The sequence below is a fragment of the Parasteatoda tepidariorum genome, chromosome 10, assembly GCF_043381705.1.
Source record: "Parasteatoda tepidariorum isolate YZ-2023 chromosome 10, CAS_Ptep_4.0, whole genome shotgun sequence".
NCBI lineage: Eukaryota > Metazoa > Arthropoda > Arachnida > Araneae > Theridiidae > Parasteatoda > Parasteatoda tepidariorum.
This window is the reverse complement of record NC_092213.1, coordinates 6,020,738-6,034,311: the sequence shown is the minus strand read 5'-3', so window position 1 is coordinate 6,034,311 and position 13,574 is coordinate 6,020,738. Positions and strand designations below refer to the sequence as shown.

The following is a 13,574-nucleotide window of genomic DNA, read 5'->3' as shown; positions in this document are numbered from 1 at the left end:
ATGTTCTTAAATTGTGCAAAGATGCTTAATATATTTATTTGTTTTCAAAAATGATTAACAATAAAGCAATTCTAACAGAAACTACTGTATTTTATATTATTATTTGCAAGCACTAAAAATTTCAAAAAATTAACATCAAATTATAGAAGTTAACTTATTTTTCCATTTGTAAATATTGTCAATATTATTAAAAATAACCCTTAAAAGTATTAGGGTTTGACAGAAAAAATTAATAGCAAAATCTGTAATAACTTTTATTAATATAATAAGAGGTGTTGAAAGTATATTAGGATGAAGTTTAAGCTGTCACATTACAATACCAGTGAAACAGTTAAAGCAATCTAAACAAGGCAAATAGTTATAATGGAAAAACTATAATATTTTACAAGCTCAGATTCCTATACACAGGGTGATTCTAAAAAGATGGGCAAAATTTTAGGAAGTGATAGTACACCCCCAAGCAAACAATTTTTATCAAAGAATGCATGGTCGAAAACAAAACGCAAAGGTGCTGGCGCATTTGGAAAGTTGTTTGATGCAAACGTAAAAGCTCCATTCCTGTTGCGAGTTACTGCGCTGCGTTACTTGTCGCCAAGCTTTCGGCTGCTGCAAGGAAAGTTCGTGATATGCCTGGTGTGTTTCATAATGTTCGCCTATCTTTTCTTCGCCGTTGTACTGCATGCATAGCCGCTGTCGGCCACTGTTTTGAACACTTATTGTAATCACATGCCATTAAATTTGCCTTTATATCTAAACTTCATCGTTTGTTGTGTGTTTTTGCCTCATATAAGAACATAAACTTTGTTGCCCTCTAGCGGCTTTGCGTTTTGTTTTCGACCATGCATTCTTTGATAAAAATTGTTTGCTTGGGTGTGTACTATCACTTCCTAAAATTTTGCCCATCTTTTTAGAATCACCCTGTATAAATATATATAACTATTCAACCGATCATAACTTGAAAGCTTATTGCGCAGTCATGCACAAAAATAATGAACATTTGTTTAATAACAAGATTATCATAAAAATATAAACAATAAATCTAATTTCATAGTAATGGAAAAAAACTAATACAACAAAATTACTCGTAAATCTTTTACATACAAATGCAATGCAAATACCGAATATGCTTTGCAATACTTTGCATAACATACAAATGTTTCAAAACTTAAATAAAAATTTAAAAAGAAACACTAAGTGATTAAATTAAAATTAAGTAGCTCAATGCAATTTGGAGATTCTTTTAACCGTTTGACTGCTTCCTTCGCTTCTTCTTTTCTCCACTTTATGCAATCTAGGCACAAATTATGTCTTTTGCACATGAATACACTTTGTAAAAATCCTGCACAATTTCTGTCCCTATACAAGAAAAATAAATATGCATTAAATATAAAAAGAATGAAAATTTTTCATTATTAAAAAAAAAATTTAAAACTTACTTTTTATCGATTCCACTACATAATTTCAAATTCTCAACTCTGTAAATAAGCTTTGCAATGTCATAGATGGAGAACTTTTCCATATCCCGTCCAATTGTAGTTTCTCTATCCATCAGGAAAACCTTAAAAAAATTATCAATAATTATTAGAATTTTAAGACAACAATAATATAATAAGTTCACATATTTCTAACAATATATATAAATATCTAACGATCAGTACTTGTATCAGTTGTCAGTACTTTTTTGTTGACCGGAAAATTACATGGTAGGATCCAGTTTTCCCACATTATCATATTGGCTTGGTTGTTATCAGCATAAAATTGATATAAGTCATAGAGGTATTCGCGATCGCAACGAACTATAGGAGACGCTGTTGTATGAGACGAATTCCTGTGATTTCCATATGAAGTCATTCAGTTGCTCTGGAGACGTAGTGTAGTATTGTAACGTACTTTCTTTATTGGGACTTATTAAATTTAAAAAAAGAAATATGTTTGATATTCTTTCTTATGCAAGTGAAAACAAAATGGTATCTCTTTTTTTTAGAGAAGGAATATCCAAAACACATAGAAAAATATTTGTAAATAAACAGGGAAAAAATGCTAGTAATATCTTCTTATTAGAGTTAAAACCTGAGAAATCGTTTTACTAAATTTAATGATGTAACATGAAAGGCTTATTTAAACTTTACATTCCACAGTTTTAGGAACATTCAAGGTATCTGCTACATTTTAGATTTTCAAATTCATGACTTTTCATGACTAATTCCAAGAACTTTTCATGACTTAAAGAAGTTACTATTTTCTCCCGACAAAAACAGAATAATAATAAAAAGCATTATAATAACATTAATTGAAATGATAGGTATAATCAAAACAGTTATACTGTGCATCTTCACATTTATAGATTTTAAATTTAAAAAACAGAGGGAAAAAAAAAAAGAGTTGAAACAATAAAATAGCTGAAAAAAATACAAAAGCAAATCATTTTTTTTCTTTTTTCTGCAGAATTATAATCTAAAGATTCTTTTCTTGTTTATCAGAAAGAAAAGAAATACTCCTGATTTTTCTGTTCTCATTTTCGAATAAAAAAAATAAATAATAAAAAAAATTCTGAAAACACAGAAGTTTAAAAGAAATAATGTTTTTTCTTTCATTTTTTGAAAGAACATGATAAAAACATTTTATATTTTCATAAAACATGTCTGTGAGTGGGGATTTTGTTACAAATTCAGATATTCGGAACGCCATGAAATTAAGAGTAGGGGTAAAACTCCATGACTTTCCATGTTTTTTCTAAAAAAATAGTTAAAATCATGACATTTCATGACTTTTCAGGTGAGCGAATACCCTGAATATTACTTCAAACATTAAAATAAGCAAAAAGTATACATATGCTCATAATTTTACATAATTTAATTTTGCAAAAAAAAGTTTTTTGACAACAATTTTTATCAAAAAATTTTAAGTTTCAATAAAAATCATTATATTTAAAAACTAAAAAACGTAAAATAAAGAATGCTTACGAAACAAAAACAAACAAAAAAAACAATTTCAAAAATTCCTCAAATTAAAATAAAAAACTTTTATGTTTTTTTAATTCTTAATCGGACGTAGAAAACCTTTCTATAGAAAATTATCATTAAATAAGAAAAAAAATTACTTACAAGTAAACTTTTTTATTATAAAAATTACTTGATATTTAATCAATAAAATGAGTTAGCAACAATTTCTCTCCTTCCACAACAAATAACTTTTAATGATTCGAGTTAATTTTTACATACTTTAATGTTATTCTCTGTTTTAAATAATAAAGTCCTGCTCAACAATAAGCCCTTTAAAGCAATGTTTTCTCTACAGCTCAACTGTGTCCTATATAACAATATTTCCATGTTCAAGTACTAGAGTTCACCCTAGGAATAAAAATGAGTCAGTGCGCTTCCTCTCTGATAGGGCAGTTTGAGTCTCCGAAAGGACACTTAACATCGTAAAAATTTATCAAAATATGCGTAATATTATGTATTTAATACTTAAATTTTATCCTCAAGTTTTTAAATTACCCTCTTATACAATTTTATGTGCATATTTCAAAAAGTAATTCAATCTCACTATCAAAATAAGAGAAAAATTTGTACTTGATAAAAACAATTAAAGGCGTATTAAACGACAATCTCTGTGCATATTTTTTTTTCAAAAAAAGTAAATTACAAAAAGGATTAGTTGATAAACAACTTGTAAGCTTTTTTTTAATAATTTAAACTGAAAATTATGAGAAAATAAACATTTAAAGGTGCATCTAAAAATAAACATTTAAAGATACATCTAAAAAAAAAGTATTCAAAAAAGAGTTTTAAAATCACTTAAAAATGTATTAATATTACCCCTTTCCAAAAAAAAAAAATACTTATAGAGTGAAGAAGGCACATTTATTGGGATCAAAGTGCAAGATTATTCTTAAACATTTCTCTTGGAATGCTCCTAATTTTTCTTGTTCAGTTTCGGCAGAGGTTTCAACATTCAGCACCATACAAAAGTATGGGGCAAACAACAGCTTTAAAAATATTTAGTTCTGCGAGAATTTTATATTCGATGCTCTCCAAAATTTTTGAAGGCTTTTGTAACAGGTTCTAGTTTTTATGATCCTTTAATTTATATCCCCGTAGCTGCCTCCGTGTTTATTTACAATGTGCTGCAACATTACTTTCCAAAAACTAAGCTCCCATTATTTCTTACATATTGCTAAAGATGTGTAAGGCTTGACATTGTGTGGTCAACCACAATTCTTTTGCAATTTCTTATATTACCCAGACACTACACCATTGGATTATAATTTAAAGTTAAAACTTTTTAAGTGGTAAAAATTTGCCATAATAACGATCTCAAATCACACTTGATTGAGGTTTTTTTCTTGTTGATAAGAACCAGGTGTTCTATGAGGGCAGAAACATGAAGATACCAAAGAAAGGTCGTTGAACAGATGGATGACATTTAACTGATTAAAGTTAATTTTTTGTATAAAAAAAAATTGAATTTTATTCTCACCCTCTCCCCCAAAAAAAGCATGAAATAAACAAAACATTATATTCCAGTTTCAGGGTAGTACACTTCCTTGGTTTTATCACTTAAAATGTGCTTTTTTATGCGACAATTACCGCATATTCCGGTGTATAACGCGCACCCGTAATTTCTAATAACTTTTTTTAAATTTTAAGATACACTCTACGTATAACACGCATGAAAATTTGGATTGTACATGTGCAATATCTCGTCTAGTATCTATAGAAAACCAGAAAGCTTTTTAGTGTGGGTCATGTTTTGGTCCCACCTTACAGATAATACAAAAAAATTGTTGAAAGAATGTAACACCGATATGGCAGTTATTCCGGGCAGATTAACACCATTTCTTCAGCCATTGGACGTCTGCTTAAACAAACCATTTAAAAAAACAGTGGAACACTTGGATGTTGGAGGGCGAGAAAACCTTCACGAAAGGAGGACATATGTGCTATGCAAGTTTGGAAACAGTGTGCGAATGGATATTAAAAGCATGGGATGAAATTAAGCCTGAAATGGTTAGAAAATCATTAAAAAAATGCAGCATTTCAAATAATCTGGACGGATCAGAAAATGACTGTTTATTTATGGATGAGGGTAACACAGATGATGAAGACGAAACAGATTGAGATGACGTGCCTGAAGAAATAATGGAAGACAAATATAATTAACTATGTACGTATTAACGAAAATCAATAAAGTATATAGGTAAAGGTATGTTATTTCTTTAAAATAAAAGTATTTTTCTATATTTAAATTTTTTGAATCTATATTTTTTATATTCGGCGTATACCGCGCACCTGTACATTCCAATGTTATTTTTTGTATTAAAAGTGCGTGTTATACGCCCGAATATACGGTAATCCATTTTTTTAAGAGCAAAGTATCAATTCTCAATATTACTTACTTTTACAGCAAGGTCTTTAGTAATCACTATCCTTCTATCTACAGCATAATCAGAATTCCATCGACTAAACACAATAAAGTTATTAAACGCGTTCACTCTCCACCAGGAATCTGTTGTTTCAAACATATCTAGATTAGCTTTTATGAAATCAAAAGAAACTTGTTCTTCAATGTCAGGTTCTGATAAAATTTTACTAATTTTAGCCCTAATTTTATCGCAAATGATTCGGTCAGCATCACTTACTGTGGGTTTAGCGGAAGTTACATTATCATTGCTTTGGTCAGATAAATCATCTGGGTGAGTGTCATAAGTAGGATATTCAGTCATAATTACTTCACAAGTACTATGATCTGCGAGTGCATCAGGCACAGATGATTCAGTCACGGTTCTATCAGAACTATTTTGTTTAGAATAATTCTCAGTTCGAATATCAGGCACAGATGATACAATTTTAGTTCCATCAGCACTATTTTCTTCAGAATAATTCTCAATTAGTGCATCAGGCACAGGTGATTCAACTATGGATTTATCAAGACTATTTTGTTCAGAATAATTCTCAGTCAGAATATCAGGCACAGATGATTCAATTATAGTCTTATCAGAACTACTTTGTTTAGAATAATTCTCAGTTTGAATATCAGGCACAAATGATACAGTTATGGTTCTATCAGTACTATTTTGTTTAGAATAATTATCAGTCAGTGCATCAGGCACATATGATTCAGTTACGTTTGTAACAGAACTGTTTTGCTCATTATAGTTCTTGGTTAGCTTATCAGCTGAAGGAAATTCTGTCAAGATCTTATTACATACATTTTGCCTTGAATTCACAGCGATTGCATCAAAAAATAAACAAGAAGCTGGTGCATCTGATTCAGGCCTGGTATGTTTTTCTAAAATAGAAAGAGAAGAGTTTGCTACTTTGACATTTTGATTTTCCCGTAAATGAGATGGTTGTGTGGCAGCAGAATTTTCTGGTAAAGGTTGTACAACTATAACTTCCATTAAAATATTTTCTTTCCCTGTTTGATGTGAAGAGTCATTTTTCTTCTTTGTTTCATTTTTCTTTTCTGAAAACAGTAAATAGAGAACAAAAAATAACATTTTTTTTAATTATTAATAAATTAAATTAAAAAAAACTATAATTAACTTTTGACTAACACAAAACAACTTTTAAGAAGAACAGCTTAAGTTTTTTTTTAATTGGAGATATTTATGAAAAGTTCTATTAAAAAGGTACATAGCTATACTGGCCAAAAAACTGATTTTGAAAGAATAAAAATAATAAATAAAAATTTTTTTCCATTTTAAAACGGACACTTATTTCTTAATCAAGTAAAAAACATAGACAGTCAAACTTGAACTCAGGGTAGTTTTTTAATCAGAAGCTTTTAATCATCGGCTTTGACATTAATAATAGAGTAGTATATGAAGAAAATATTCATTCTTTTTAAGATAAATTTTTAAAAATTTCAAACCGCCCAATCGATGGTCGACTTATAAAGCAATATTGCCATTCAACTTGAAATTTTTTCCTCTCCCAAATCATCAAAATTTAACAAATCTGTAATATAAATACAAAAATATGAAAAGCTAAAAGTTTTGAGTTAGTAATATTAATTTGAGAAATAAAGCTGCCTTTACTGCATCAGTTTTACAAACTTAGCTTATAAAATATCATTGCAGTTGTTTAAAAATTAGTTTTTCAACAGGTGTGAATTCCAGGATAGATTTAGAATATACAGGCTAAACCTTTCATCTTAAAGTTTAAAATAGGGTGTAAACTTATAGAAAGGAAAATACAATTAAAAAAAATTTAATTTTCCTTCTTTTTATAAGTGAGGTAAGGAAATCTGAGATAATATCTGAGGAAAGGGAGCATATTGAGACTACTTTTTAAAGAAAACTCTATAAAGAACTGAATATGTAGGTACTTTCAGAAAGGTTACAGAAAGCTTTTTCTTTTGAAAAGCAAAAAATTTTACTTTTCCTTTTTACAGTAATTTACATGTAATATTTGAATCATGCATTTAAATAATCACTTTTTAACATGATCAGTTTACACAATAGCCCTCTGACAGAATTTTTTCGGACTTTCTGCGACAAACCTCTCGAGCACTAACATCTTTTTGCAAGATACTTCCAATGATAACAAATATATATGTTACTCATTTAAAGTGACAAAAACGTTGTGTTTATAAAAAAAAAACTATTTTGATAAAATAAATTGCATTTATATTTTTTCAATAGAATATGCAACATTTGTTTTATTCTAATACTATGGATAATATTCAATGTAGGAGAAAAATGCGCTAATTATTTCCTTTTTTGCATTTTGCAAAAATAAATAAATTAATTAAAAAAATAATAATTTAAGAATCGAGAAATCTGTTGCAGTAACTACCGAAAAAAAGATGGGCCACGAAATCACACGAATCGGACTCTTTAATAAGAAGTTACTCAAATGCGTGTTTTGTTTTGAGATTTGGTTTTTGTAATAAACATCATATTAAGAATATCAGATTTTAAAGACCGTGTGAAAATCAATATCAATAACTGTATAAAGTACAATTGTAACACTATGGATTTACCAAACTATGGATACACTAACCAAACTTTTTTACTTCCTAAAAGCAATATCAAAATCTTTGTGCAAGAACTCGCCAAGGTTATGCCGCAATAGTATCGTAAATCAATGCAATGTTTGGATTGTATTTACAGCAGTTATTAATATTGATTTTCGTGTGGTTTTAAAATATCCCAATGTATATCAAACAATATGGAAAATTGAAATTACACAATAGAGTATTTACTTTTTAAGGCAATAATTCGAATATATCGAATTTTTGGCAGTTATTGCTTTTGATTTCTCCACAGTTTTTACAGCCGATATTTTTCATACAATACTATTGATTATAAGAACCTAATCTCAAAATGAAATACACATTTGAGGAGTTCGATTCGTGTGATTACGGTCAACAATCTTTTTTTGGCAAGTTTTACAACGAATTTCAGGAATTTTTTTATTATGATGATTATTTACAAAATGCAAAGATGGAAATAATTTGTGCGTCCCCCCTCCCCAATAAAATGCAAGAATATCACCCATAATGTTAGAATAAAAAGTTTTGTACCTGTTTAATAAAAAAAATAGTTTTGTACACGTAGCACTTTTGTTACATTAAATTAGTAACATACATGTTTGTTATTAGTAAAAGTATCTTGTAGAAAGATATTACTGCTAGAGAGTTTTGTTGCAGATAGCTCAAAAAAATTCTACCTCAGGTCAGGGGTTACAAGTATCAAGGATATTGCAATTTACAACACTCTCCTGCAAGATATAAAAACAGTGCTTTATTGTATTTGATTTTTTTCGGCATTATATGTTTCTCCAGATATTTTTGCATCCTGACTGCATATTTTTGCAACCAAATTTCACATCCTGATTCATTTTGCAACATTTAGCATTTTATTGATTGGGATCTTTTCAAATCAAGTATTCTACTTTGATCCAGAAACTTGTATGCTTTTCCCAAATTTGCATGCTCCTAGATGTAAGCGCTAACTTAAAATTTGGAAAATTTTAAGAAATAGATAAAAATCTTACGGAAACTTTTTAGAGCCTATACATCAGCTGATTCTTATCACTATTCTTAAAAATTTATTTGGATCTAACATGATGGATAAAGTGTGATTTTGAGAATAAAAATAAGGCTTAAAAAAAGACCTTTTTCACATTTAATTAAAATTAAGACAATTGAAAAAAAGGAATCAATAATTTATGAATTATCTAAAAATATTTTGCAACTTCTGATAACTTAAAAGTCAAACTTTCGAAGCCTCAATATTGTTATCGATCCCACCAAATATATGCTACTTTAATTTGAAAATATAAATAATGAAACAAATTTTTTACTTGGACATGAAATTTTCTTGCGTTTCACAATTTTTTCCTTTAATTTTGTTGCTCTATTTTCTACAAATGTAGAGTGCCCAGGAACGTTAGGAAAAATACTTGGAATAGCACCTGGTACAAGCCCTTTACGGCCTCGTAATATACGATGAATCTGCAAAAATATATATATAATTTACGTGAAACATTTTATAAGTCTGATTTAAAAGAAAATAACAAATAAAACTTACAACTCCATTAGGCAATTTAGTTTCAAAATATTTTAAAATTTCTTCTTTTTTAAAATGTAGTTCACAGACAAAATCCGTGGGCCTTAGCATTCTATCAGCACGAGGTATAGCTTTTTTCCACATTTCAAACAGATCAGGGTCCTAAAAGTTACTTACTGATAAATTTAGTTGAAGAAAGTTTGTATTTATATGTTGATTACAAAATAGAAGCATATTATGCATTTCTAGAAATAAAAACTTCTATAATGGAATAATTTTAAACATTTCAAATCATATTCATGAACTATAAAATTTTGAAGTCATCAAAAATACTGTAACATTAAATAACAAAAATAAGTGACATTACAAGAGTAGGTTATTTTATTAGCATAAAGAAATAGTGTAATTAAATAGAATTAATGTGTTCAATCATATTTGAATGCTAAATGACAATTGTAAAAACTTAAGTTATAGAATATTTTACAAATAAATGCGATGAGATTGTTAAAAATAACCGAAATAAAGCTGAATACAAGAATTTAAAAAAAAAAGGTGAGACTTATTTCCCTCCCTAATCCTTTCATTTTTGGGCTATATTGGATTTAGAGGCAGTTTCACAAATGGACAAAAAAGATTTATATGACATTCACTGAAAATCACAAATAAAGCAATTTGAGTGAAAAAAAAACCCAAAAAAACTCACTGACAATTCTTGGGAAATAGCGAGACTATTGAAATACATAACAGTCAACTTATGAGCTAAGTATGAACATAGCAAGACCCAATTCTTGAGGGTAACAAAATTAAACTACACAGATACAATACAGTTCTCTTAATTTCATAGGTATACAAAGAAAAAACGTTTCTTATATGTGCTAATACAGATTATATCAATATTAAATAAAATAAAAAATTTCTGTTAACATAAAATCTTGAAAACTTTCTACAAACAATTTCTTGGTTTTTGAATCCAGTGTCAATCCTTTCGTCGTCTCCAAATTTGGAGAAGGTTCTTCTGAAAACTACCGAATTTTAAAAAGTTAATTTTTATAAAAACTCTATAATGACCTATAGAGAGAAATATATGCCAGTATATATTTCTTTAAATCTTAAGCTTTTTTTTATTTTTAAAACTAGTTTACTTGCCTTTCTCTTCTGCAGTGATGAAAGATGTTGACTGCAGATCAGAAAAGGGAAGTTATTATTTTTTAAAATTTTTTTAACACGTTTTTCGTGGCGGACTATCCATATTATAAATTAGGTTAACTTTTATTTAACCCTTTGACAGTTATGAACGAGTTCAGCTCGCAATTGAATCGTGCTTCATAATGCGCGCAAACGAGTTCCGCTCGGGAGCAAGATTTCGACCGTAATGGTTAGTAACATTCACTACTCGCGTAGTGAAATTTCTCCCCAATGCACGCTGAGCTCGCTCGCCATTATTATTCTGCATGTTAAAAACGAATCCTACTCTCGAAACGTAGTTAGTTTAACTGCCTACAGATAGCAGTACGGGTTCCATGAATTTCTTTTTATAGAGAAGTGGGAATTAATTTTTTTACCTTGTTCTTCTTATGCGTATTTTTACGCGTTTTTTAGGGTGTTTGTAAAGTAAAATGGGTGAGAAGCGAAAGTTGGATAATTATGATACAGAAAGCTTATCAAATTTTGAGTCTGATGTAGACTTTGTTCAGAGTATTTAGGTAATTACTGTATTTAAATGCTTCATAAAGTTTTACATTAGTTGTATTTATTCAGTCCTTTCAATTTAATATTTGTCTAATATTTATAATTAACTATTATTTATATAATTGATTATTATCATTTATAATTTACTATTAATTTTTTTCATTTATTATTTTAAAGTATGTAAAAGCTGTTATTTATGTACTACAAATACTTTAAGAAATTTTTAAAACGCGTGAAGCGAGCTATTTACGGCACCGCTTTGTAAAATAGTATTTTCTAGAGGTAGCGAAATTCAAGTTACTTTCAGTTTAGTATTTTTTCTTTTAAGTAATTTTTTCACCACTAAATATCAACAATTATAAGTATCATATAAAATGTAACGTTAAAGCAACAATCTACTGGTTACTCAATTAAAAAGTAGGCGTAAATGTTCTTCTCCCATGAATTTTACTACATAATTTGCTACCACTTTATTATAACAATTCCAGAAATCACAGCAGTTGGCATCGCCAGAGAACGTTACATTTTCGGAAGAACGGCGGGGTAAAACAGCTGCCACTTTCAACAACTGTTTGCTCGTAATACTGTGAGAATTAATGAAACGAAAACTGCTCATTTCCCTGACCGTCAAAGGGTTAAGATCAAAGATGGTCTCATTTCTATTTAACATAAATAATTTATTATAATACTTCTTGTGTTAGATTGAGATAAAATTTTCATTAAAAGTACAAAACTAGAAAAAAAATTTAAATATTTAAATTTATCACATTTTAATTTTTATTTCATTATATTCATTTACTATCTCTTCCATTTATAATGAAGATTATGAATGATTTTTTCAAAAGAAATAACTATGTGAACTCAAAAATATCAAAAAAAACAACTATTAGAAAAGTATTCAAAAAATAAAAATTTTAATAATCAGATGAGAAAAAGAATGAAAAGACACATTTAGACTATGCTTAAGGAATTTAATATCTTTCAGAGCTAAATAAATGAAAGCATGAGCATCGCAGAGGGCCAATTTTGAGGGAGGTGTAATTAAATTACACAATCAAAATATGTACTCTAAATTTTACACACAAGAAAAAAAAATTTTATGTGCTATATCTTTCTTTTTTTACATTAAAAGAATTTAAATAGATAGTTCATGACAATTTTTTTTTAAACGATCTGAAATAATGAAGGGGGACTTGAGTTAAGTTTATATAAAATAAACAACTTAAGTGACTATTATTAAACATAAATTTATGAAAACATAAAACTCTTTCTCTAAAAAATAAAACAAGAACTTTCAAACATACAACACTTAAAAACTATTAACCTGTCAAATGCATTCAAATTAATTTCCTTAATGTTAGATTACTACATTCAAAATGCTAAAAAAAAAGGAATACAATTGAGGTAATTGAATACAATCAAGGTAAACAATAACAAAGATTTACCTTTGGTGTACCGAATAACGGTGGTACTTTTTTTCCTTCATTCTTCAATTTTTTTTTGTTTGCTGTGTACCCCGTTTTGCAACCAGGGCAAAAACAAATTCTTGGCATAATAAGCTAGTATTTTAAACACAATAATAAATTTTTATTACAACGCCGAATGTTTTTTATAAACTTCAATTTAACCGCCAAAACGTGCCCCTCGTAGCTCTTTAGTGCCGCCTAGAGGCGAAAATGTTAGGTTACAATGTAGGACTAAGCTTTGGAAGATTAAAAACAAATATATTAAAAAACAATTCTAAATTATAATGAGCAAAATGTAAACAAAGATATTTAGGGGATATTTAAAATGTATCAAAAGTAAAAGCTTATTTCGACGCTAATAAACGAAATCATAATTAAAAACTTATATTCCGAGCTTTAAAAATGCTAATACTAGGAAGCTGTTTTTCTTTCTGAATTGTTTGATGGATAACCCGCCTTACATCCGGCACAAAAACAAAATTTTCCCATAACTATTTAATACAAATACAAAATTCTCTTATTAATTCATGGTTGCAGGACGAAAGGTAAACAATAAGAACTGGTGTATCCCTCCGCTAATGTTATGCTTACAAGGCAACGTGTGGCTGTCTTGGCCACCAAGGTGGCTGTGAACAGGCTTTACCCTGGGGGTACGCGTACCACACTTTGGGAAACAATGTTCTAGGGAGTTTTATTATTTTTGTGATTTCTTGAGACAATTCATTAAAGTTTTCGGTAATTTTTAAATTCTAACTGGTCATGAGAAAAAAACAAATTTTACAGCATAAAAAAAGTGAAAGGTTAGTTCGAGTTTTATCCCTTATTTATATTTTTGGGGTATCATCACAACAAGCTTGCGGAGTCTTCCGAATTTATTTGTTGTATGTATTAATGAAGGT

At 28.7% G+C, this 13,574-nt stretch overlaps 2 protein-coding genes across 4 annotated transcripts in view; one reads left to right on the top strand and one right to left on the bottom strand.

The window, feature by feature from the left end:
- Positions 1 to 238: 238 nt before the first annotated feature.
- Positions 239 to 13,350, bottom strand: LOC107451239 (uncharacterized). Of its 3 annotated transcripts, none has more exons than XM_016067274.3 (6): positions 12,655 to 13,350; positions 9,542 to 9,682; positions 9,315 to 9,465; positions 5,399 to 6,468; positions 1,437 to 1,558; positions 239 to 1,356 (listed from the first exon to the last, which is right to left on the bottom strand). In XM_016067274.3, the coding sequence occupies exons 1-6, from the start codon at positions 12,760 to 12,762 to the stop codon at positions 1,191 to 1,193; spliced, it is 1,758 nt and encodes a 585-aa protein (XP_015922760.1). In that variant the 5' UTR covers positions 12,763 to 13,350; the 3' UTR covers positions 239 to 1,190. The 3 variants fall into 3 exon arrangements, with proteins under 3 accessions (XP_015922760.1, XP_015922761.1, XP_042899021.1); XM_016067275.3 differs by having other exon boundaries at positions 9,542 to 9,696; positions 12,655 to 12,795; XM_043043087.2 differs by lacking the exon at positions 9,542 to 9,682.
- Positions 13,336 to 13,574, top strand: part of LOC107451237 (mutS protein homolog 5) — a 55,815-nt gene continuing 55,576 nt past the window's right edge. Inside the window, exon 1 of the mRNA XM_043043077.2 lies at positions 13,336 to 13,475. The gene's annotated coding sequence lies outside the window, so the exon portion shown is untranslated. The remainder of the gene's footprint in view (positions 13,476 to 13,574) is intronic.

What these genes read in the sequence shown, in the direction of transcription:
- LOC107451239 (XM_016067274.3), bottom strand. Translation starts at nt 12,762, where the DNA reads ATGCCAAGAATTTGTTTTTGCCCTGGTTGCAAAACGGGGTACACAGCA. An exon ending in CAAGAAAATTTCATGTCCAA is followed by an intron (nt 6,469 to 9,314) that starts GTAAAAAATTTG and finishes TACTGTTTTCAG; the next exon opens with AAAAGAAAAATGAAACAAAG. An exon ending in CTAAAGACCTTGCTGTAAAA is followed by an intron (nt 1,559 to 5,398) that starts GTAAGTAATATT and finishes AATTTTTTTAAG; the next exon opens with GTTTTCCTGATGGATAGAGA.